At 35.7% G+C, this 27,798-nt stretch overlaps 1 protein-coding gene across 2 annotated transcripts in view; it reads right to left on the bottom strand.

Moving 5' to 3' along the window:
• Positions 1-27,798, bottom strand: part of TTC7B (tetratricopeptide repeat domain 7B) — a 139,073-nt gene that overhangs the window by 35,000 nt on the left and 76,275 nt on the right. For both annotated transcript variants that reach the window (XM_034062043.1, XM_031049398.1), the window contains exons 16-18: positions 17,299-17,415; positions 13,094-13,191; positions 880-1,020 (exon numbers count right to left, since the gene is read on the bottom strand). In XM_034062043.1, the coding sequence (XP_033917934.1) occupies positions 880-1,020; positions 13,094-13,191; positions 17,299-17,415 (356 nt within the window). The remainder of the gene's footprint in view (positions 1-879; positions 1,021-13,093; positions 13,192-17,298; positions 17,416-27,798) is intronic.

The following is a 27,798-nucleotide window of genomic DNA, read 5'->3' as shown; positions in this document are numbered from 1 at the left end:
AAAACTGTTAATGCAAAATACTTAAGTTAAAACACTAAGAAATACAGAATTGTTTTGGTGAATGTAAACATGTAGAAAATAAATAATTACGTCACTGAAAAATGCTCAGGTCTGAGAACAGACCAAAGCAGAACAATCGCTGACTGATTTCTAAGTTACACCTCTGATGCAAGTATCAACAAGAACAATTCTAAGGTGCACATTTTCAACTGTGTAAAACTACACTGGATCATCATTTTCTGCTTGAAATTTTATGTAACAGCCACTTGTGATATTGCATTTAGCTTGAGGCTTGAAGCAGCACAACAATACTAAACCCACTCAAGATGACTCCACATTTAGAAAAACAATCCTGGGTCTTTTACGTTAATGAAGATAAAAGGAAGAGAACTGCATGAGAGCTCATCATTGTAGCTGCAAGGGACAGGTTGCTCAGTATTTTTTTTACATATGCAGTTATTTTCAATTAAAAACTTTTCTAATAGCAGGAACTCTATTGAATAATCTTACAAATATTTTTTTTTACAACAAATGGAATTAGGGCATCTCAATTTCCAAATACTAAAATACTCAAGGTACTTCAGAAACTAAATTCTTCACAGGAATTCTCTTCAAGAAGAGAGTGCTGCCTTTTTTCTACAGAAGACATGACTCTACTGATAGCAGCTGCATTATAAACTAATGTGTTATCTAAATGGAGCAGCTCTAATATGCTTTGTCCTTCTTTACTTGCTCCAGTGCCACACGTACAACTGGGAAAAATCTGACCTGACAAGTGATAACAGATTCTGAATGGAACCAACAGATTTCTGTAAGTCCTTAGACTAGCAAAAAAGGGGAGGGGAAATGACAAGAAAGAATTTTACTGTCACATGTTACCTGCATGAAGCCATATTTGAGCCAGAGTCATCCAAGGATGTAGAGGTCCTTGTTTAGGGGCACTGCTTTGTAGAGATGATGCAACCTCAGACAATGCTTGCTCCACTCTGGAAGCTGCTATTGATGTGGCATGGACTGAACCTGTAGAAGTAATTAAAAAAATCACCATCATAGAAAGAAGAAATGTCATACACATTGCATAAAACATTTAACTGTAACCTCCTCAAACTCCTTAAGATTTAATTCACATGAACTGTTTCAGAGAAGGTTTTTGAAATGTCAGGATAATCTTCCTTGTTATGAAAGCTTTTATACTGGTCTAAAAGACCATATAGAAACCACACTAAACATTGTTAACTATATCTAACACACTTTTGGGTTGCTACTATGAATACTTTCCTGACACCTCCTTTCTGGCAATGTATGATCCAAAAAAAGGTTTGGAATCATAAACTGAAATCTTCAGGTTTCTGCATGCACTTTGATGCTAGTAATTGCTGTGTCTTTACAGAGTGCAATTAGAGAACTATTTTAAGACTAATAACAGTAAAAACCCCAGCAACCTAAAATATACAAGATCACATCATACCCCAGCACAAATACCCAATTAAATTTACTAAACGTAAACCTTAGCTGATCAAGAAAGCCAAGTTAAAATGCCTTATGGCAAAAAAGTACTTTGCATAAAGAACATTCCCAAAGCATACTAAATAAAGGATAATTTTCTTAAAATTAAGCATTTAAATTAGGATTAGAATTTCATTGGTAAATACTACCCTTTTCAAAGTACTGGAATTAAAAAAGCTTCTGTATCTAAAGAATATCTAATGGCAACTGTAATTTGGATAGCCAAGTACTGACAGCACATTTAGTCACGATTTTTTTTCTTTTTAATCAAATCCTTGAATATTTCCAGCTACACTCCTTCTTGTCATCTAAGCTTCAACGTATCTCTAGCTGGTTTAGAATTACATATTATGAAATCTCAAACTGACTAGGCCTAATTGATAAATAATGGAACTGAAATATTCCATACTGGAATAGATGAGAAGCCCATCAGCATATCTGTAATGGTCAAGAATGGTAGGCACCCCAAAAAAAAAGTACTGAATCCCATACCGGTTGAACTGCAACCCACAAGCTCATCCTCATCATTAGCAGTTAAGAAATAAACAAAACCTCCACTCTTAATATCACAGGCTTTCTCAGAATTTTAACAAGAAGGGATTTGCCACATAAACCATAAATTCTTAAAGTGTGACAATATAAATCAGCAAACCAGAAAAGCAGAAGAAATTCCTAGTAGACAGATCAGTAAAAGAGAAAAGTCGTCTGCAGGTGTGCAATCCTTAACTGACAGAAACAAGGGGAAAGCAGCATAGGACATAGTTAGCATTTCATATTTCATTATGAACAAGCAATTGCCTTGAAGACCTGAAACAGTATCTGGCTATGGAGTTTGCTTTCCTTTACTGGCTAATGAAATGACTCAAACTCCAGCCTGCAAGGTTGAACGCTTAAAGTTTTTGTGTTTCTTGTCTTTAAGGCTTAACTTCTAAAGAAATATAAAAGGGGAGTCTAAGCAAGAAGCATGTGGAGTGTATTCCAAGAAAAATACCAGCAAAGGTTGCAGTAATAAGCATCAGAAATCCCTTTTTTGTCTGAGATCCATTTCTCTAAATGCATGCCACTGCAGCCTGTCATTTGTTAGCCTTCCAGGGACTAACAATGAAAGAGCCTCCTCATCTATCTAGAATTTGTAAAGAAAAGGTGTGATTCACTGACACAAAGGATATCATCTCCTCCTTTACTTCTGAAAAGCAAGTACTCAATTTAGTATTAAAATGGGCCTATATTTTCTATTATTTACAGCAAAGACTCTGGCTGCTGGCCAGGCCACAAATAATGTCATCTAGAAAGTGTGCTGCTAGATTCTAAGCCTCTAGTATTTAACCATAAACCACATATGGTAATATATTATTAAAACTCTTTGTACATCAATTTTTATATTAAAGGAGAACTATGCTGTGATAAAATTCTTACGGGTTCCAGCACCACCTATGTTAAAGTTAAAACAGAGTGGATGCCAAGTGCTTCCTACAGTAATTAACTCCTATCCTGGACTTTATTTCAAGTGGTAGAAAAAAGAAAACACATTAAAAAAAAAAAATCAATCTTTCTAGGTTGGATTTTTTTTTTTTTTCAAAGTCTAACTTTTCAAACTGCTTATATTTGCTATTTAGGAAAAAGGTATCCCTTAGCATATGGCAACAATTAGTTCTCTGAAGAAAATACACCTATATACAAAGTAATGGTCTTCAAGTGTCCTTTAATAAAATTACTAGGAATTAGTTACTTCCTATCTTTCACTAAATTAATACAACTGACATAAAAACGTATTCTAAAGTAATAATGAGTATTAACAATCCAAAATTCATCATGGACCAAGTAACTGTTTTAGAAATCCAGACTGCAGATTTTCCAACATAATCAACTAAATTTAAGCTACCTTTAAACAACATCCCAAATAAATGGATTCTGAGAGTTTAATTTTAAAGGCTAATATTAATCAGCATAAAGAAATTTAGTATAATCTTCTTCAGGGCTGTTTGGAAATCCAAGCCTTTGAAATCCTTCATGCTTTACTCCTATTTGAAATGTAGAGAACTTAAAGATGTTGAAAAACAGCACAAGAGCATCAATAATTGTTTGGGGATTTTTTTGTTTGTTTGGTTGGTTTTGTTTCTTTAACCTCTCCTTGCAGTGGCTATTAAGATAGATACCAGGCACAAGCCTATACAGTTTCCAAAAGCAGGAGGGATATCCTCTAGCACAGCCTTGCGTATGTAATCAACACAGTCACTGTACCCTTAATCACACTTTTACATCTTTTCTACTAACTTTTTTCAATAAATAACAGTAGTCTTTTGACAGTGCCTAATGGTGTCTTTCAGCTACATTGCACTCACGCTGATAGCTCTAACCCATAATCTGACTAATTTCTGGTCCCTTCTGCTAAAACACAATTAGCTTTCATTTTACAGACAATTAAAAATCATTGGAAGATCAATTAAAGCTCCTGTCTGCTAAAAAGCTTTTTCTGATCTTCCACCAAATTTTATTAAACTCTTTTCTTATTTGAACTAACTTATGTGAACTATCTGTTCATTTTTCTAACCCAGACAGTCACAGATTCAGATATTTAGTCACATTATATTCTAAAATGTATAGTAATTTCAACTATAAATTGTAAAGATACATAGTGGTTTGTAAGAAACTACGGGTAAAGAGAGGATCTCACACATCTGATGTAGCCAGTTACTTATTTGGAGGTTCCCTCTTGTTTTGCCCTAATCTCTGCTCCCTCTTCCCACCCTTATCTGCATTTTTCTTTCTCTGGTCTGCTTTCAGTACTTTCAGGCAAACACAAACATATCCTCACTGTTGGTGTTAAAATTCACTCAGTTGTAGCTTCCTTCAAATGTTTGGAGAGACAGCAGCAGTAATTTCTGGTTTAAGATTTTACCATATCTTCCACACACACAGGTATCCTTGCTCCTCTCACACAACTTCTAGACCTGCTGCTGCATCATGATATTTAAGGATAAAAAATAAATAAATTAAAATACTACAAAGTAGCAAAGATAGTTTAGTTTGAAATATAACAGCATGAGGTCTGGAAAAGCAATATATCATCAAAATGGGTCCTGGCAACTCACTTGCATTCATTTAGTCTTGTTCTGAAGCTTGTCTTCAAGGGACTGTCTTTGCAAGGTCTAGAATTCACTACTTAGATTACTTACTGTTTATCATCTGGAATAACAATCACATTACACACTGCAGAGTGTGACAGAAGGTCTTAATCATAGAATCATAGAATAGTTAGGGTTGGAAAGGACCTTAAGATCATCTAGTTCCAACCTCTCTGCCATGGGCAGGGACACCTCACACTAAACCATATCACCCAAGGCTTCATCCAGCCTGGCCTTGAACACTGCTAGGGACGGAGCATTCACAACTTCCCTGGGCAACCCATTCCAGTGCCTCACCACCCTTACAGTAAAGAATTTCTTCATTATATCCAATCTAAACCTCTGCTGTTTAAGTTTCAACCATTTACCCCTTGTCCTATCACTACAGTCCCTAATGAATAGTCCCTCCCCAGCATCCCTATAGGCCCCCTTCAGATACTGGAAGGCTGCTAGGAGGTCTCCACACAGCCTTCTCCAGGCTGAACAGCTCCAACTTTCTCAGCCTGTCTTCATACGGGAGGTGCTCCAGTCCCCTGATCATCCTCATGGCCCTCCTCTGGACTTGTTCCAACAGTTCCATGTGCTTTTTATGTTGAGGACACCAGAACTGTACACAGTACTCCAGCTGAGGTCTCACGAGAGTAAAGTAGAGGGGCAGGATCACCTCCTTCGACCTGCTGGTCACGCTCCTTTTGATGCGGCCCAGAATAAAGTTGGCTTTCTGAGCTGGCTCATGTTCATCTTCTCATCGACCAATATCATAACAAAATGTTTCTAAACCAACAAGGTATAACCTCCCACTGAAGTTTCTTATAATGACATTTGTCCAGAATTTACAGTTTCTACGCACCATATTAGAATCATTGAATTATGGAATGGTTAGGGTTGGAAGGGACTAGTTCATCCAGTTCCAACCTCCCTGTAATAGGCAGGGATACCTTCCACTAGACCAGGCTGCTCAAAGCCCCATTCAACTTGGGCTTGAACACTTGCAGGAATGGGGCATCCACAACTTCTCTGGGGAACCTGTTCAAGTGTTTCACCACCCTCATAGTAAAGAATTTCTTCCTAATGTCTAATCTAAATCTACCCTCCTTCAGTTGAAAATGATTCCCCCTTGTCCTGTTACTACATGCCCTTGTAAAAAAGTACCTCTCCAGATTTCCTTTAGGCCCCCGTTAGGTACCGGAAGGCTGCTCTAAGGTCTCTCCTGAGCCTTCTCTTGTCCTGACTGAACAAACTCAGCTCTCTCAGACTGTCTTCACAGGTAAGGTGCTCCAGCCCTCTGATTATCTTTGTGTCCCCTTCTCTGGACTCACTCAAGCATGTTCCTCCTGTGTTGGGTGCCCCAGAGATGAACACAGTACTGCAGGTGGGGTCTCACAAGAGCAGAGGGGCAGAATCACCTCACTTAACCTGCTGGTAACACTCCTTTTGATGAAGCCCAGCATATGGTTGGCTTTCAATCTCAAACTGAAAACTTCTCAACAGCCTCTACAAATACAATTTAATGAAGAAGTTGTCTCACAGTAACTTTTCTTTTCCAAGTCACACCTACAGTGCAATTTCCGTGAAAAACAAAGTGTTCAATTTATTCCCTCAGGCTTTTCTTAAGATAAATATTACAGTAAAGTCTTCATAGAATCCATTTTTTCAAATACTAATTATAGGTCACCCTATGCAAATAAGCATGTTATGACTTCTTCAGTTGTTTCCTCGGTCATTTCCCAATACATTCTTCAGAAAATAGCCTAACGTACATGAATTAAGACATGGACTCTATCAGTACATAGCTGGCATGCAAACTTGCAGGAACACAAAATAACTTTGCTATGTACATCAAATTTTCCTTCTGAATAGACTGTCATCCTTAATGAAACACGTTAATATTGACTGACGAAAACACTATAACAGGGTTTCTTTTTATATCGTAACAGAGATTATTACTAAATGGTTTTACATTCATCATGTTTTCAATGTTTCAATGCCTACACAAAATAAAAAAAAATGCTTTAACAGCAATGCTCATGCAGGAGAAAAGAGGAAAACCCCATGACTTTCAACTTTACATGCATACAAAGCCAGCAGTAAGAACATTAGTGGTGTGACATTCAGAGAACTCTGCTAAATAAGTAATTGCACGATACAAAGAGGCAGTACCTTCTGCAGGACTAATAGATCACTGAAGTGCTGCATTTGATAAGATAGAGCAGCAGGTTTAGCCAAATTAAAAATCTTTCCAATAAAACTCATTAAGTGTCTGAGACACCTTTCACAATCACAAACTACAAAGCTAGCTTAACTTATGGTACAAAGTTATGCATGGAGATATTCGTAGTCAGGTATGGGCAGCACCATTTATACAATATCCTCTCAGCTCTTTGAAAAAGATTTTCCATGCTCAGCCACTGTCAAACGTGGTGGTTTATGTAGTTTCTTACTTTTCTTCTGTCCACCAAATTGGTCTCCTGTACTACCTCATTAAAATCTACGAAAAAATACAGTAATAAATGAAAAAAAATCCTATAATTTACTATTCAAGGCTAAACTTGCAACTTCATAACGTAACTGGTTAGAGAAAAAGGTCCTTATTTCACATCCTGGTTAAAGTAGCAGTTACTTCTATTGATATGTATTCCTCATTCTCCCTGGTTTAGCTTGGTTTCATCATTTCATTATTTTAAAGTGTACTCTAAAGAGATTTATTCTACAAACAAAATTTGTACCAGAAGAGAAAGCAGTAGTTTATTATAACTCATGACAGCAGTTGCAATGTTGCATTCTAGACCAACATACTACTTAGGAACAGGAGTAGCATAAAATCCCTAATAAAATGTTCTGGCAGCTGGCCATTATGTCATACAAGACCTTCCTAATATCTCTTTATTTGCAGTCCTCTAGAAATGAATACAGCCTCTTTAATTATTCAATGCAAGTGTTAGTTGAGTGCATTCAGATCTTGTAAGATCACAGCCCTTGGGGTGACTGAATGGGCAAAGAGCATCAGCCATGCTTTACACACTACCAAACTTCCACTACTGATGGACAAAACATGTATGTTCTGTGGTAAAGCAAAAGGTGATTTAAGTCCTTAAGAAATTAATAAAACCCCACAGTGAACACTACTTACAAACTGAAAAAAGGGAGTAAAAACCATGAAAGTAAGCATCTGATGGATTGCCTTTGAACAGATCAAACCACAAATTAAGATCCAAAGTAAGACGAAGGGGAAAAGCCCCTCAAAACAAAAAACAAAACCAAAACAAGATAAAAACAAACAAAAATCCCAAACCAAAAAATCCACCAAGAGCTCCAAGAAAGCCAAAGGATTTCTGATAATCTTCAAACTGTAAATCAGGTTTATAGCATTTCAAAAGATTAAAAAAAAAAAAGAAATAAGAAGATTACTGTTTACAATAAATATTTTCACAGAGCCTTTGCTACATCTCTAAAATTATGTTCTGGTTCAACAGAAATTGGAAGTCAAGTCAATAATACAAAATGCATTTTGCTTGTTACACTAGAATAAAAATTGAACTAAGCAAGATACAGAACACGAGATTTTCAGGTCTGGTAACTATACTAACATTCTATAAGCATCTAGGCAAATCTCTACTTACTCAAAGATAGAAAGCTTTCACTTTTATCAATTATTTACACTATACAAAGGACTTCAGTATCTGGCTTTTTTCTTCCACTACTTCTCATGCACATGATGGAAGCTCCTTTCCCTTAGGACACAGTAGGTTGGAAATAGAAAATTTGGGCTTTACGTAATTTGTGCTTGGGCTTCTGCATTCTTTCAGTTTGCCTTCATTTTTTTGAATGGGTTTGTATTAACTTGTAGCTCTGCAAAGAATAAGTAATTTAATGCTAACTGGGATGTAGGTCTGAGCAAATTCAACTCAATGATGCCCAAACCTGTAACAGCAACCAATTAGCTAGTCAAATGCTTCAATAAGAATGTCAGACTTCAACTACTTAACTTACCATAAGATAAAGATTTCCTGGAAGGAAGCACTTTCCTTAATTTCTATTTACAGTCTTATACATGCGCTAGCAATTTCAAAACTCTCATCTTATGTCAGCTATTATAACAAATGAATTTTGCTAATACTCAAAGATTTATTTTCTACATTTTGTTAGAAATTAATAACTTTGACATGATATCAGGTAAATGGTAGGTGTCAAAAACTAATTTCTTAAAATTGGATTATAGTAAATGCAGTGACAAAACCAGCACTATGTATAAAGCGTAGGAGAACTTCACAGAAATTAAAAAGAGTTAAAAAGAAATGGCTGGAAAACTATGCTGATTTTACCCTGCCACCTGAACTACTCTGGCAGCATTACTGTACAGTTTGTTCAGTATGTTTAAATTGGTGACATTTCAATGAAAAGAATGGCTCTTGACTCGAAATAACACAATGCTGATTTTCACTGTTCTAATACCTCTGAATGATCCCAGTATGCCTTACCTGTAGTATGAAAACACACATTGATATTTAGGTAATTTTTTTCCTTCAAGTGAATTTTTAGGGAAGGTTTTGGATGCAATTAGCTAAAGGCTTTCTGAAACTAAGTCATTAAAAACTGTACAGATAAGAAGGAAATTCTGTGGAAAGGACAGGCTTGTTAGGCAAAAGATGCCAGCAATGTAAACAATTGACAGCAGTAGATGCTACAAAGCATTCTTGGTCAATAACCTCTTTTACCAAACCCTATCCTTTCCGATAACAGTCATGAGAACAGAGTATCAAATACATCTGTAACTTTACCTCTTTTGGGGTCAATATGATAGCTGCTCTAATGAAACGCTTAAAATCCATTCAGTATTTAATGAAGAGCATCTGAACGGCCAGATGTCACTGACACTTTGTTGAAACTTCAACTGTCTAAACGTGGTTTATCAGTTATGAAGATTATCTGAAAAATCTAGCACAAACTAGCACGCCCATCAGGAATAGAAAGCCACTTTACAGCGAGAAGGTGAACAGGGCTCGGGAACTTGGTCACAGCATGGAGAGGCTGCATGGGGCCAGACAAAGGTATCTGGTTTAGGATGAGGATGAGGAAGATGAGAAGATACAAACAGTTGGAGAGGAGACTCTGTTCTTGAGAGAGAAGATGAGGAAGTATCAGAGGCTAAAAAGCGAAACAAAGAGAATGATAAGGGTATGGCTGGGAGGGAAAGAAAAAGATCCAACAGGGTTTAATGGACTCAAGGATGCCAAAAAAAGCAAAGCATTTATTACACCATTCAGTAAGATGAAAATGGTTTGTACATAAAATAAATACCACTTTCTCTGAATCAACGTAAAAAAATATTAAAAATGCCCTGTACTCACATTACTATCCTTCCATGCTAAACCAGATAAAACCCCCCTCCCAAAACAACAGAAAACTGCAACCAATACACAATTAATCATATAATCTGATTTTTAAAAGACCGAGTGCAACTTACCTTAACCAAAATAGCCAACTGAATCTCAAGTGATTTGCATATGCATATCTGCCTTTGGAAATGTGACTGTTTCCCTGTCAGACTTTACTTCAGCGAGCAAAAACCTTATTTTTTTCGCTTCATATTTATTTCCTTCAGCAATAATACAAATATGGGTGCATGCCACTCATGACAAACTAGATGAAATAGAAGACAAACTTAAAGTAGATTTGCCAGTTGTCGATCAGGGCATCAGAACATAAGAGTCTAGCCTTGTAAAAAATTCACAATACACTTTTCAGATACTTCAATGGTAACATAAATTTGAACTTGAATCATTTAATAATTTCTGATTTAGGACATGGAAAGAGCTCTATGAAAATCTGTTTTGAAAGACTTTTTTTTTTTTTCCAAATTCCAACTTGTGCTTAATTGATACACTCTTTACAACTAAATGCATTTTTTAAAAGGATTTCAGAATTCAAATTGCAAGTACACAGCACTTCATATATGAATTTTAGTTTTCATTTCTTGGTGCTCAGATTGGCCAAACTCAGACTATGCAGGCAAAGCGGATCATCATCATCATAGGTGGCAAGCAAAGTTAAGAAGGGGAAAATTTCATATGTGTATACACACATAAATGCATACACACGGTGGCATTACACTGTATAAAGAGGAGGGGAGCAAATATTTCTGTCCTAAGAGGATTTTCCACAATACCTTTCCTGAATACACCTGTTTTAATATTTATTTGTAAAATTCCTTATGCATTTCTAAACACCGGGGAGCCACAAAATCTGCACAAGAGCTCTTTTAGCCTATCAAAGTCCCAGATTTTGACCATCTATCGTTTCTGTCATCTACCATTTGTGAACAATGTTTTTTGAGAGTCTGCTTAAAGTTTTCTCACTCAAACACTGACAAGTTTGATTTCTTTTATTCTTATATTACCATAGCCTTTTAATTTCTGCAAAATTTTTATATAGTGTTCTACATGAAGAATCTTGGACAAAACTTGGATATGGAGCTATTAAATTTATACTGCTGCGTAGATACAGTACATAACAAAGCTGTAGTCCTTACCAGAATTTGAATACTGGAATTGTAACCAGGTTTCTTCTGCTAAAATTAACAAATAAAACCCAAACAAAACCCAGCTCCCCAACAAAACAGAGACACCCCTTCCCCATCCTCACACTTATCTTCTATAGGAAATAAAATCAAATAGGGACACCACAAATTTAATTTCCCACCTTGTCCTCCCTGATAGTAGAGATAAGCTGCAACAACACAGCTAAGATTCAGAAAAACAGACTAATTGGAACTTCTAGAAAAATCAGAACATACGTATAAATTAATTTTTCCAATCAAAGTCTTGGCTGTAGGATTTGAATTTGGGGCTTCTTGAAAAGCTCAATCTTTTGGATAAGGGTTCATTTTTACTTAAAATTATGCAGTCTTTAAAAAGCACCAATTCATTATGCTCTCAACTGTGGCAGATATAAAACAGAACACCGCGAAGTGTGTGCCTACATTTCTAAAAAACAAAACAAAACCCCCAGAGCTAACCACAAAACACTCCCACAACATGCCCTCCCAACAAGCATTTTTTGAAGGCATAAAATAAATTACCTATTTCTATCTATGTATGTATATGTAACCTTTAAAATCTATTTATGTCTATAAAATGAAACTATGAACTAGACTAGAATATAGAACAGTCACTGAATGCTAGAATTTTATTCTATACATTTTAATTATATGAGTAGGAGAAGACAAAATTCCACATCAGGACAGCAAGGTACATTATGCCATGCTTCAGATCATGTCATACTGCAATTCTTTGAAATCAGATCCCCTGATCTTTGTAATCAAAACTGTTTGCCACTATAGCAAGCACAGAACGCTTTCGATTTATTTACATGTTTTCAAAATTGAGCGAACATTCAAATCAACTATAACTTTCAGAAGTTAAATATCTAAATTAGATTTTTTTTCTACTGCATAATTCTGATGTTAAAAAAAGAGACACATTACACATTTAAAAGTATTTTAATTGATAGGTCAGTGTATTCTAATTCATAGGGTGGGAAACTTCCCCATAAGTTGTTTGTGTCAAAGTGTGATTAAGCAGAAATTCACATCTGAAAAGTGTCAGGAGAAGCATGCTACAGTTTTGAGATAAAACAGAAAACTCACACTATTTAGCATACAAATAATATACTGTAAAGATTCCTGGAACTAGCACCATCAAGGTAATTCCTTCAGCAAATTTCACAGGATGCATGGCTCACATGTTTTTTGGTTATATGACTTTTAGGGCATATCAATTTGCACTGTGATAACTGAAATAGACAAACTATATATTAAAATAAGCAAATTACAGGTTAAAATAGGAAAATTACATATTGTAAATGTTTACTGACACACAAATCTTTTATATAGTGCACCAGTGCACCATGATTTTAGATATGTTTATCAAAATATCAGAGTATATAGGATTTTTAATAAATTATTTTTGCTCATAATGTCAAAGCTATGTCTACATTAACCCAACCCACCCATGTAATTACATTTTAATAAATATTGAATATTTTAATTAATTTAATTAGTAATGATATCTTCAGGGGTTTTGAGATTAAAAATTTTCTGACATTTTTCTGATTTATGTTTTAGAACAAAATATGTGCAAATACTGAATGGAAAGAAATGCTTAGGACTTCAGCAAATAGGCCAGTTCAGCATATTAAGTTTTATCCTTTGCATAAGAATATTCCACTAAACTCAGCAAGATCCATACTATAGATATTTTAGTTTACAAAGAACATGGTAAGCAAGTCCTTCATAAATAAAAAAAAAAATCTTATACTGCACAATATCTATTTCCACTAATAAGACAACAATGAAAATATTATTTCATTTTGCAAAATAAAACAAACAAAAAAAAAGAACATATGTAAAATCTAGCTATAGCCAGACTATTTTACCTATTTTATTTTTCATATGAAGCTCTTACCTGTTTCAGGATCACTGAAATCTGGTAATGTAATTGTATTAAGCTGTCGTCTATCAGCAATAGCTCTGTCTAACAGGCTGCTCCCACGTCCAGAATCACTGTAATGAAGTATAGAAATTGTAAGATATTAAAATATAAAATTATATACTGAGATACAAGTTGAATGCTGCCCTCCTCCCACAAAGATTCTTTCTATAAAAGTTCTTGCTATGAACAAATTTAGTACCAAGCACCACTAACCACTCACTGTGCATTAAGCCAGCTGCACTAGAACAGAATTAAGCTGAGCAAAACTAAATCCATATTTACTTCAGCAACTCTGTGTTCATAATTAATACAGCCATGAAAGGAATACAGGCTTTTAATTTGATTCATAGCTAACAGCGCTACAGAAAGGATTTATTGTACCTTAAACCTTTGTATAATATGAGGTACAGCTCTCACAGAAACCCAAGATGGGAGATCCGAGTTTGAAAACCCGCACTTTTCCCAGACTGAATAGAAACACTAAATTCAGGACATTTAATTTTAGATAAAGATGCTATCAAGACGTCATAATTACATAAAAAGTTATCAATTTTATCTCTAGATTTTTTGGGGGGAGTGGTTAGGTTGGTTTTGTTGTTGGGTTTTTTTGTTCTTGCTGTTTTTTTTTTAATACACACACATATGTTTAATTTGATCCTGTTAGCACAGTAGGGGCATTTTGAACACTCCCAACACCTCAAAAGCCTAAGCAGTGATTTCGCTGACTGCTCCTGTGGACAAATGTACTTAAGTTTCTACTTCAGTTGAAACTCAGTATCAGTCCCTCAGGCTTCTTATTGATACACTTGCTGAAAAAATAATTGCTGCTAGAACTACTATTAAAGATTCAGCAAAAGAACAGGAACTGAAGAACCAAGTGCTCCTCTTTAAGATGAGGTGAGTATTGAAACACATCGACAGAAGAGTGTGAGGAAGCACACATGGGCATTCCTTCTTTAATATTCTATAGTTAATACAGTAATTTCATTTTTAGGATTATAAGTCAGGAACTACTCACATTCAATTAATACTTATTAAAAATCCTCATTAAATAAACCCCACACAAACTTAGAAATAATTAAGCTTTAAAGCAATTGGGCAGTTAGCCTAACTTAGCAGACTGCAAACTTTTGTCTGATTCTCACCAAAGAGAAAAAACTCCACAAAATTCATAGCTTTAAGTAATGCCTGAGAGACATTAATTTAAACTGCAAGACTGGAATTCAGTGAATCTATCCATTTGCCCTAATTTTACAATCTCTGCTTTCCAAATTTGAACTGAGAGGGCAAGAAGCCTTTCAGCAACTCTTCATAGTTACACATTTCAAGAAATAATTTCCTCTCTTTGTACAGCTGTTACTAAAATGGTATAAATAAAATTCTGCCTTACCCTAACATTCTTGCATAAATGATTTCTTTGCAAAGTGATACTATTATAGAAATCCACAGGAAACACAAGGGAACATTCTGGGACACACACCATCAGCTAGTTGTTACATCAGTTGCTGCATATTTTCTGGTAACCGCTGTGTTAATTACTTCCTCAATCCACAAGGAATGACATGCCAAAAGTTGCTGACAAGGAGAGCCAGACTTAGCATAAATATCTTCTATGCACAGCACTGGCATTGTGGTTTGTTCTGTTTTCCTAATACAAACTAAGAACTGGAAAAGAATTGAACTATTTTGTGATGAACTTCAAGCAGCAAGCTAAAGATGAACAGTTAAACCTTCCAAGCCTTGTACCACAATGTAAGCTTGAAATTCACATTAACTGTCTCACAAGGAAAACATTTGTATGGCAATGAAAGACAAAAGGAAATTGTCCTAAATCAGCTGAACAAAACTAAGGCACAGTGTTGCACTTATACCACACAAAGTAAGGGCTATCTAGTTATACATAATTTATTTTCATTATGAAAATAGTAGTGAGGACACTGAACCCAAATTTACTCCACAAAATCTGATTAATTGCAAGAAGAAATATTTAACATAAAACACTGCTTATCAAAAAAAGTTCTTATCAGATAAAGATAATGATACATCAAAATTAGTTTTCAGTCTAAATCAGAATAGAAAAAAATGTTTCAAATAAGCATAAATGATATCTAAATCTTTGAAAAAAACCCCAACATTCTATAACAGGTTCAAGTTATTAAAAGATCTTTTATTTTATTTAAAAGACTGGCATAAAGATGTATTTAAAAAAATCTTCAATGATTTCCAGTGGGAGACAATCTTCAAACACTTCTTTTCAACAAAATTAACAACAAAAAGTGTGTTATAATTACAGAGGTTGAGGAATTTAAGTTTTCATAATAGTCCTGCATCATCATTCTTCACTACATCCAGAATGGAGTTGGGTGAATAGAACTTCCCAGTCACATTTCAGGTCTGAGTGATAATTGTTATACCAGTCAGACAGATCTGACTGGTATTCAGCCCTTGAATTTTGCAGGGATCATCCAAAGAAAGGCCACATGCACTGTATGACCTAATTCTGAACGTGTGATTCAAAAAACCTGTCTCCTTTCATAATGGCTCCTGTCCATTCCATTCTAATTTGATTTTAATTTGTACTATTAACCAGAACTTCAGGAAAAACTTTAGATGTTTAAAAAAAAAATAACCAGTAAAAACTATCATATGTAAAGTAGTCCTTGTTAATTTTTCCAGTTACATGCTTTTGAAGGAGAAAGTGAATTGAGAGCTTGCAAACACTGCTGTTTGAAGCTGACATAGCCAGAGTAAATTTTCACTGCTGATGTCTGAGGGAAGCGTAACTTTACGTGTATTAACATGGTACAGTAACTGTCACCACAGGAACAACAACAGAAAAGTAATGACAAGCCATGATTAGAGCCCTGAGCTGTGTAGAGGATGTAACAGCAGAGATGGAAGATGAAAAGTTGTGCTGGAGTACATGCAAAGCCTCACTGAAATTAAGCTTACATGTAAATGGTAACTATTCTGCACATCGTAGCATGTTGGCAGCAAACCTTAACCCCCCATCCTCACACATACAACCAGCCAACTAAAATAAAACACCACCCACTAAATTCAAAGATAAGTTCTCTCCCACTGCTAGTTCAGTGACTTTGAGTTGAAAATAATTCAGCTCAAAATTTTCTAGTTGATGTACTTGCTTTCTATAAACCCTAGGTTCTGTTCCCTGCTCCACAGCCCAGTGTCAGAATCTCAATGCACTGTGGCTGACGCAGGTCTCTTCCTAGGCTATTTCTTCCACACTTTCCTGCTCTGAACTACTCACTTGCTAAGGAGAGAAGCCATTTTCTCTCTTTGGCAACCTCTCTCATCTTCTTAAAAAGATGCATATGTTTATGTAACTAAGATCAAAGTAAGAGCAAAAGCTGAACAGATAATGTTCATTATACTGCTGTACAGATATCTCATGCCACTTGGACCAAAGCTCTTCTTCTGCCAAAGCACCTCTTCTCCAGAAACTGTCAACCCTTCAAACAACCAACAATAGGAAATTCTGCTTGCTCTCTTCTCCAGGTACTCGATAAACATGTTGAATGCTACCAGCATAGATTTCTGCAAAGTGGCCTCCTGTTTATTTCACAGCTTATCTAAATATAGACGGCAAAGGATCTTCAAAGAAGCATTCTGGAAAGCCAAATATGACAACAACCTATCCAAATACTTCTTAATGCCTTTGAAGAACTTAGGTTCATAAGCAAGACATCCCTCTAGAAAAGGGTCATGCTGGCTCTGCAAGCACATCATATTTAGCCTTGTGACCTTTGATGTTTCTATAGTCTTAATTAATACCTAATCCTCCTACTTTTTTTTTTTTAAGTCCTTGAACTAAATTTCCACCAAGGCAATCATTCCACTAGCCAATATAAAAGGCTTTATAAACCATACTGTGGAAAATACCCCAAGAAAATACCAGCACATTGAGTCCTCATCCCATAATCAGTCCTCATCGCTGCAGAGTTTATTAGCTTTGGTGCACCTTACTTCACAGAACTCTGGGTAGTTTCTGCATGTCTATCAACAGGTATCTTCACACTTCAGTCTCCAGATTCCCAGACAATTAGTTTGTCCATACAAAATACCAGACCAAATAAAACCAAGATTACTGACCTTATATTGCCCTGAAAGGCTACTGAGGAAGGCATTGAGCAACCTAAAATTCTACAGCATCTTACCTTGGGTTAGTGAGATTATAGCATGATTTCCAAATCTGGAGCATGTGTTTGCAGGTAAGGAGTGCTTCATCTGGGCCTCTGCACAGAGACTCCAATTTGACTTTTGTAAACAGTAATCTAGTGAAAACGAAAAGGAAATTAAAAGAGAAAGAAAAGATATTCAAAATCAAGCAAAACACTTTTAAAGATAGCCAACAGCACACCAAGCTGGAGAAAACAACTTCAAATACAGCGTTAATTTAAATAATTGTTTCACAAAGTAATTACAATAAGGTCAAATATCTAACATCATCAAAGTACCTGTGCTTTGTCCAAGGTGGCCTATTCAACCAGACAGAAACAATAGCTGACAGGATATTTCACATTTTTTAAAAGCAAAATAATATAGCTTAGTGAAACCAGCAGGACCTTAAAACCAGTACTTCATATATCAAACGGAAAAGAGACACCTTCACTAAAGAAAATCTTTACTACTTTAATGAGAAAGGAAATTATTTTTCATCAACTGCTTCAGATGATACTTTCATAACATATAACTCACAAAAGAAAATAACTCTGTACTGATGCAAGTTATTTCCCTATAATATCAACTTGTGCTGGAAAAGGCTATACTGAAAATGGTAACACTAGAACAGATAGATTCATAGGATGTACTCAGCATTGGTAAGGTCAAGAAGAAAATGCAGATCCACTCTACAATATGTTTCAACTAGCAAGTACTAAAATTGATGTTTGACTTGAATTTTGAACATTTTCAACATTTACAAGTGACGACCTCAAGAAAGCACATCATTCATCAAATATGCAATAAACTATTCATAATGGAAGCAAACATGCTTCCTGAAAGCCACTATAAATTAGTTCTGATTCCAAAGTTGATGTTTCTAATGGCAGCAAGACAAGTAAAGTGCATAACCTCGTAAGATGATTATTGCATATTCCTCTTACATTCCATGTATCAGTAGAAGGTTCTTCATAGAAATTAACTTAGACACCTTCCTGAATAATTAAAGAATATAAATGCAGTGTGACAATAAAGGAATTAGTTAATTGGCATGAACATTTATAGGACCCACAGCATCTGGGAACAAATAATATGCTAGAAGAATAATAATTTAAAAGCATTTTTAGTAAATTGCAAGATTAAAGAGCATAAAGAAGGAGGAGAGTACGTATATAAAACTGTTAGTCTACTTCCCATTTTTAAACCAGATGTATTTTATATTTTATTCCAGTACAACCTTAATCATACTAAGTGAAAAATTTGTATGATTGGTCATATGGTTTGTGTGGGAATACTGGGAAGGGTGTAGAGGGTGGGCATGTGTGAAAGCTCAGAACTTTCCTATCCCAAATACAAACTTTGAGGCTTCAAATAGTAACTGAAAACTGCCAGAGGGTTCTCTCAAGAAGAAAAAATGACATCAAATGCCTCATCAAGTTACAGTAGCTAAAGCTTTAGTGTTGCACTTAAAATCCTTTGCAGAAACTACCCAGCATGTAAATTGAAAAATGAATCACACTAATTGTACAATATGGAACTGAGAAGGAAACAAAAGTCAGGTTGCTAAGTTAGTTTAAGAAAATAAGCACGTAAGGATAAGGAAGGTAAATAAGGTCATATGGAGGAGTGTCACCTGATGTGATGTAGGAATGTAGAACTGAATAATCAGTTACACTAGTTTAGCTTTCTTCCTATCAATAGATAATTTATATTTCATTTGTCAGAGCAATCCTCTCTACATATTCGTTTAACTGTGACTATATCACTGGAAGTAAAAATGTCCAGGTCTGTCCATAATTTTACTTAAGAGAGCAGGAAACTCAACAAATCTCATCCTCCTCCCCTACTATATCTATTCTACCCTTAACACACAAACACACACACACACACACACACACACACACTGCCCAAGCAACAACACCTAGGCATCAAAACCCACATCCAAAAATCACAGGAATTTACCTCATACAATCCCTTTCCCATTTCTCTATATGTAAAAAGACGACAGTACTTTCTACAGTTTGAAGAGCCTATAGAAGTTCAATTTTTTTAAATTTGTGGTAATAAAGCACCACAAAAGTTATGGAACATAATACATTCAGAAGCACTGAATTTACAAATTATTCTAGGAAGAAGATAATCATAATATATACTTTATTAGGTACAGTTTATAGATCAACTGAATTTACATTAACAAACTTTAAGCATTTAAGTCTTTCAGGAATCTTGTAGCAGAGAGAAAGCACACGGGCAGTAAATCACTAAGATTCAGGATGAAAGAGCTAGAAGAAAAATCAAGTGGGAGATAGAAAGGGATGGGATTTGATTGTCATGAAATGACTTAAACACGTGTATGAATTAGCAGGACCCTGTGCAACAAAAATGTAGAAACCTGGGCTGCTAGTGCAGGATTAATGGGCAAGATAGCAGAAGACAAATATACTTCTAAGAATTAAAGCAGCACATCAGAATTTGATGCTTTTGGATACACTTGGTACACATGCAACATCACCCCTATTTCATATGCATTACAGCAGTCAAGGGGACTGGATGGTTGCACTTTTCCTCAAAATATAAACAATAAAATATAATTGAAGAATATTTCCAATTCTAATAAAGAAAGGCTGGGCAATTGTATCTAATGGGCAAAAAGTACACTGGTGTAGGATTATCAACAATAAACTTTTGAACAGAAAAGGTTGCATTTATAAAGCCACACAGAGCAGTTTGCCTAATCTTACAACTATTCTTATCATAAATCACAAAATAACTAAAACACTTCAGAAAACTGAGATAGGATGTTCATTCACAAAATGAAAACCTGCTAACTAAACATTTACTTGAGAAATGAGAGAAGGAAGGGATGAAAAAGGGAGAAGATAATGGGCAGGAGGAACACCATGTGACAAGCAGGTCTCCCAAATTAACTTATTTCTTCTGATTTTCCCTGAACTATGGCTGGAGGTACAGGTTGATAGCTATCTAGATAAACAGGCAGCTCAGGGACAAGTATTATCAGGAGAGGTTTAGAAACAATGAGGCAGATCATCTGAAAAAGCATTTTCTGAATGGTTAGCATTAAGCATCCATGGAAACAACTCCTCTGAAATACAATCTGCATTATGGATACAGAGACTTTTAAACTCAAGGGCTATTTTCACACTCATTTTTAATACACTATTAAAAATGTTGTAGAAAGGATAAAAAAAAGAGGATTATGAAAATGAAGCTGTACATTTTATAAGTATCATGAATTATCTGGTTTTGTCATTCACAGGTTTAAATTACTGGCACACAGCACAGAACAAAACATGAAACTAACCACAGCACAATGGAACAGCACCCATGACTAAGCATGCAAGTACTGAGGAACAGACAATATTCAAAATAGAAATGAAGAGTAGAACAATGTGTATCAGCAATATGTCTAACTGGAATAAATTTAAGAAATAACAAGAACAGAAATCTGTTTGTGTCAGATCCTTTGGGAAAGGGAATTAGATAAAACAGGTTCTCTTATAGACATTATAATAGTGGGGCATTTGTTCAAGATGGATGCAGATCTTTAACATTAGATAAAAATAAAGTGAATTGTATCATTTTAGGAGACTAATTACCCAGACACAAAATGGAGAACAAATCAAACTCTTGTGTGGAAAGTCTAGTGATTCTTGGAGCTAATAGCTGATAAATTTATGAAATAGCTACCAAAGCAGCAAATTACTCCATTACTTCAAGACTGTTCTCACTAACTAAGGAGGACATTGTAAAACAGCTGCTTGTAACCTAATCCGTATATTGCTGGATTTTTATTTAAACAAAGACTGAAAAATCCCCAATGGGTTTATAACTAGGTCTTTGAATTTCAGTGGCCTACAGACAAATAATCTGGAAACAGAGGGTAGCAAAGCCATCTGAGATACAGCAGAAGCCAGCATTTAACACAAAGATGCTAAAACGTTTAATGATCCGTTGCTCAGTGTATACTAGACAGGGATGAGATGAAGGTTAAGGATACTAAGGAATGAACCTCAAACCTCCACCAAAATCCTTATCTGTTTTCTCAGATATGAAAACAATGATGAATGGAAAATAGGAACACTTTAACAATTATTAAAGTTCATGCTGTCAAAAATAATCCACTTCTCAGAATTACAAAAAGTGACACATAAGATTGTCCTTTCAAAAGTAAAAATTTAAAAGAAAATATCACTTCTGTAATGACTGAGGAATAGCAACTATTTCACTATGTTACATTTTTTTAAGAAGAAAGGCAGAGATGAATTTATCTTAACATGCAAAAAAAATCTTAACACGCAAAAAATAATACAAAAATTACATACAAAAAGTGAAAGGACTACTAGAGAACATGGAAATGGAAAAAAGTGGGTTATAGTTCAAGTTCAAGTTTAATAAGATGTTACAAAGGTTGTTTGTAACAGTTATTCTAAACCAGAGCTGCTAAAAGCTAGATTCATCAAGGTAAGACAGCTATGAAGTGGCCAGATGCAATTCTGGAATGCATTCACTGGAGAAGAAGGAGAAAGAGACAATACCATTGTACAATACCTCAGTGAGACCACATCTGGAACATTATACACAATTTTTGTTATAACAGTTAGAAACACACACACATGAGAAATTTCAAATTGGAGCAGGTGCAGAAAAAAGCTGCAAGGGTGACTGGAGACTGCAGCCAAGAGGAGGTAAAAATTCTATTTATAAATACAGATGACACAAGCACCATGAAGGGAAAAGAACAATTTATCTAGATGATAATGTTTCCACAAAAAAAGAGTACATATAAAGGCCATACAGACTATTAAAACATTAAAGGTGGAAATTAGATCTTAAGATGATAAATAAAGTTGTAAAAAAGACTGCTTCCTCACAGCTTGTTTTGGATAGACTGCAGAAGAGGTAGAGCAAATCACCTAACTGTTCCTAAGATACAGCTGATAAGTTCATGAAAAGTATTACAGATAGGACAGCTGTAATAAGGGAGTCTTGTTACTTCCTAGATTCTTGCCAGTGCTCTATTTCCTAATCAGTACAAACTAATGCATTAAATCATGATCTAAAGCTTTCCCTATCAGCAGACCAGTGTAATTTGTAGCATGGTTAAGAATTTGTGAATCTCCAAAATAAAACTGGAGATCTTACTTTCAGTCAGCCTGTTTCACATTTTGAAATAAAATCCCCAGATGCTTGTGATGGTGTGCTCTCCCTGCCGCCTTTTCTGCTAGAGCAACAACTACCAGTGGTGGTCCTGATGGTGGCATCTGGCTTAAAGGCCATAAATCTTGCTCAACAGCTAAGGGCTAGTTGAGCATGTCACAACCCAAGAGTATGGCTGGTATGCAAACGTGACTATAAGTCAATCATCTTACTCCGTAACTAGTGGATAGCCCAGGGCCCATTATATTCTCCTGCATTGCAGCAGGCTGCACACCAGGATGTCCCCTTGAGTAGGGGACACCTCTCAAGGTTACTCCTTGAGGCTGAGAGAATCCTTGCCATAACAGATAGTGATTTACAGCATGTTAAACTTCGAAAATATAGCTAAGTGATAGAAAGGACTGACTGCATACATATAATCCATCATAAATAAACCACTAAACAAGTCTGGACACTAAGTCACTATCCAGCCACACCTTCTCTGAGGAGCTTAGAAAGCAAGGAATTCCTTTCTGAGCCTCATGATTTCAACCAGGTCTCCTGACAGTTTGTCTGATCCTGTCCTCTGCAGTAAATAAGCAAGTATACTTTACCAAAGAACTTCATTACGTCACTGTCTCATTTACTATCAAACTCAGTTAAATCATTGTTTTATTTCTATCAGTACATATACTGCTACTTCTCTGAGTGAAGTGTCACTTCCGTGATGATGCTACAACCACCAATTCCCTTCCACAGCAAAAGTCTAATGTCCGAACATCAACAGAAATGAATTTGTCCAATTCTAGTTTAAGTTATTAAAGAAATTTCTATTTGGTAGAATTAAGCAAAAATTCAAAGTAGTGAAGACCAAGTTCTGCTATGAGACAAGTATCACTACTAGTGAACACTACTGAGAACTCTTAGTTATTTCAGTGAACTCTTCGTTCTTTCAATGAACTTCAGTCATTGCTCACCTTAGGTGAAATTTTTTAACTGGCTGCTTTGCATTTCGGATCAAGTAAGCAATTTTTGCATGTTACTGTGCACCATATGAGCATGCCAGCTTGGATCAGCCATAGCTGGATATCTGTTCCACACACTAATTTGTGGAACATAATTTATTAGAACATAAAAGACCACAAATACCAGCTCTGCGTAGAGTTATATAGTATTTCATTTTGGTTTCACATTTAAGTGCCTATTTGCATATTCCACAACTTTAAATCATGGATTGTTTGGAAAATTCAAAAGAAGTTTTCTGCTTTTAAACCTAGGCACTACACTTAAGAAAAAAAGAATCACAAAAAACCTCACCAAGTCTAAATACCGGACATGAGAAATCCTAGAGTAACCAGTTATGCAATGACCCTGTATATAAAAAAAAACCCAACAAAAAAAAGTCACAGAAAGGGTGACACAGAATGTAACACTACAGATAGAAAGAGATTGAAGTCTGAAAAGAATCTTTTCTTTCTACAGACAACAGAGGCTTCTTTTCATACAGTCACAGAATCCCAAGGGTTGGAAGGGACCTCAAAAGATCATCTAGTCCAATAATCTGAATTTAAGGGAAAAAAATAATGGTGTTGATGTAAAACTTACATTCACATGCATACTTCATACAGTTGCATCTCATTTCTGTAACAAATTGTCATAGCATCAATTGCTTGGGTAAATTAACTCAGGTTAACTGGCAGACCCCACAGAGTAATTAAAGTGGGAAAGCAGTACACAGAATGCATAAAATAAAGTTGAACAAATATTATTTGATATTGATGATTTAAAATAATCTAAATCTGTTCACCTTACCTAAACAGAACATTAGCAACTCACTTCTTGTACTCAACAATTACATATACAGGAAAAACTTCCGATGACTGTTACAAGAAACATAAAAGAAACAAGGAAGCAGGAGGAAGCCAAACCTTAGCAAATTAGGTTTCTCTTAGTACACACTGTACATTACATGACTGCCTTTCTGACAGTCTTGTAATTACTCAAAAATAAATAGTTTAGAAGAAAAAGATTAAAATTAAGACAAAATCCTAGAGTTCTGAGCATTTACGTCATTCAGAGTCCAGAATTTGACAAGTTTATTGTATGCAAGTTTGCAGCTTCTTTTAAAAGGAGGTAGTGCAGACCACCTTAAGACCTTTCCCTTGGGAAATCCCCTTGAGTCCAACAGGACTCTAACTTATGCATAATATACTCTCCTAATGAAAAGATCCTTGCAACAGCCCAGTAAGAACATTTCCAAACAATTTGCTCAGAAGCATGGCTTAATAGCTTTCAAGCTGGATTTCTTTTAAAAACCCCAGCACATAGTTATAGGAACAAATACAGTCTTTGCACTCCAATGTGGAAATAAATCATAGAAATAACTGACCAAGAAGCAAATAAGAATGTCAGCAAACAGTTGAATATAAGTCCCCAGTGAAGCAAATACGCTCAAAATAATTAACACAATCCTTTCTGACAGACACAGTGCAGGTGATTCTGTGGATACTGAAATATTTTGTGCAGTTTTTTTTATTTTTATTATTATTTTTTACTTAATTTTGCTTACATGTGATGAAAACAGGCTATAGTTCTACAGGGCAACAGATAACTGAAAGGCCAGAGAATATGCCCTACTGTCAGCAAGTATGGTGATGTTCTTATGAGAAAGGACATTAGGAGGTGACCTGATTATGGAAGCTACCATCAGAGTATGAAGTCACCAGTATTACAGTGTGCTTAGTAAAGAAAAATTTTAAAAACAGTGGCTGGACACAAATAATGAATAAATTGAAATTAAGAACAAAAATGCAGTATCTTAAGACTGCTCTCTGCTCTTGTGAGATCTCACTTAGAGCATTGTGTGCAGTTCTGGTGTTCTCAACATAAAAAGGACATGGAACTGTTGGAACAAGCCCACGAGGATGATCAGGGGACTGGAGCACCTCCTGCATGAAGACAGGCTGAGAAAGTTGGGTCTGTTCAGCCTGGAGAAGAGAAGGCTGCATGGAGAACTCATAGCAGCCTTCCAGTATCTGAAGGGCCCCTGTACAGATGGCTGGGGAGGGACTCTTCATTAGGAAGTGTAGTGATAGGACAAGGGGTAAAGGGTTAAAACTTAAAAAGGAGAAGTTTAGTTTGGATATTAGGAAGAAGTTCTTTACTGTTAGGGTGGTGAGGCACTGGAATGGGTTGCCCAAGGAAGCTGTGAATGCTCCATTCCTGGCAGTGTTCAAGGCCAGGTTGGACAGAGCCTTGGGTGATATGGTTTAGTGTGAGGTGTCCCTGCCCAAGGCAGGGGGGTTGGAGCTGGATGATATTGGTGTCCTTTCCAGCCCTAACTATTCTATGATTCTGACTGCAACAGAAACACTGAAACAAGCTACCACATATCCTGCAAGTTTTTCCAGTTTCTTATGTGTTCTTACCAAGAGTAATGTCTTATGGAAGGTATGCTTTAGCTAAACCTGTATTAATAGAAAAACTAAAGTAAATTCAAATTATTAATCTGGGCATCCAGCTCTGACTGTTCATTAAAGCTTTAATGCTTGCTGTAGAAAGCTTATGGCTTCACACTAGTCAACTCCAAAACATCTGCATGATCATCAAAATACAAAATGACACAATCGTAAAAATTCAAGCTACAAGAGGAATGACAAGAAACTAGACAGGCTATGAAACACATATGATTTTATAAAAGATTTACTTACACATTCAGTGATTTTAGGTGCTTTGCCTCTATCACCATGACAATCAAAATACAGAAAGAAATTCAAAGAAGTGTCTGCTGCAATTGCAAAGTGAACCTTCATACCGTCCATTTTGAGTATTCAGGGAAAAAAAGCATATGTATATAACTCATTCACTACAAAACATGAAAAACTAATTTTAAGTTACTTGAAATAACTTCTTGCACAACTGACCAAATTAATTTTGTTTCCCAGTGACTTCTTTTAAATTTCTGTGATACTGCTACCCAATCAATTTCTGCCCTATCCTGAAGCCAGTTTCCTCTTTCCTAATTAATCACATCTGCTTCTCATTTTTATTCAACGTGTCAACAGTCAGGAATGACTCAATTATCCAAGCTGCATTTGCAAGCCAACAAGACACAATTAATGAGAAGAGGTTACCAAACACAACCATCAACAATATCCACTTGGGTTACTTTTTTTCCAGCTACTTCTACCAATTCAGTTCCTTCAGGAAATCCAATTGACAGAATCACTGGATGCCCAACACAGGCAACAGAGGCCAAGTAACCAAATCCTTTTTTTTTTTTAAACTCCAGTAAAATAACTTAATTAAAACAGTCTTTAATTTAAAAACTTAATTTAAAAAATAGCTGTTTCTCAAACAAACATTAAAGGTACCCAAAAGATGTGAAACCTGTTTCAAGGGATCCAGGAAAAGTGACAGATTTTTATAGTGCCAATATTAATCATAGACATATATACATATAGTAACATAAATGAAGTAAAAATAGGCATTTCAGATTTCTATTTGATGCCAGACTCTCCAGCAAAGATGAAACAAAAGCAGCCCTAAAGCCCCAAAAGAACACAATTTTGTGGAAACTATGAATAGGTATCCCTGGTGTGCACTGGATGGGCCCCACTGCACCCTTTGATTTATTATTCCCCATATATTTTTTCACAAAGCAATAACATTGTTTCTTTGCAAGGAAAAGCAGCAGTCTGTCCTGTCAGTTTTTGTAGAATTTTTTTTTTACGGTAGAGTTTAACTGGAACTCTTTCAATTAAGTTTAAAAGAATCTACAGCCTAGGAAACAATTCAAGGATAAGACCCTGAGGCCAAGTACCAATTTGTTACATAAAGTAGTATCTACCTAGCAACAATGACTTTTTTAATGGACCATTCAGTAAAAGCACATAACAACAAAAGGGGGGCAGGGGGAAAGGACAAGCCTATAATGAAAAGTAAAAGCACAAGCAACTTACACTGTCTTTCCTGACTTACAGAAAAATCATTTCTGAGAACAAATTCATTTAATTCCCAAGACAGACAGGATCAAAATGGAATAGATTTGAAAAAGCATGTTGTCAAATGTTGAGAAGAATGTATACACCAAGCTGAAAGACACAATTTTGACAAGCTTAGCAGATCACTACTTCTTGTCCAATCATATATTACTTTCCTTTCCTCAAGTAATTCCCAGTACTCTATCAGGGAACAAAGTAAAAAAGTGCAAGTTTAACCAGCACCACACACTGTAGCGCAACTAAAACAGACCTAGGGAAAATAAAATAGCTTAGTCTATTCCCTGTAATTGATAAATACACCCCTGTCTCACAAAACATCAGTGTATGTATTATCAT

This window comes from Melopsittacus undulatus, chromosome 4 (genome assembly GCF_012275295.1).
Source record: "Melopsittacus undulatus isolate bMelUnd1 chromosome 4, bMelUnd1.mat.Z, whole genome shotgun sequence".
In the NCBI taxonomy this organism is placed as follows: domain Eukaryota; kingdom Metazoa; phylum Chordata; class Aves; order Psittaciformes; family Psittaculidae; genus Melopsittacus; species Melopsittacus undulatus.
The sequence above is the reverse complement of the archived record's forward strand: the minus strand, read 5'-3'. Positions and strand labels throughout refer to the sequence as shown.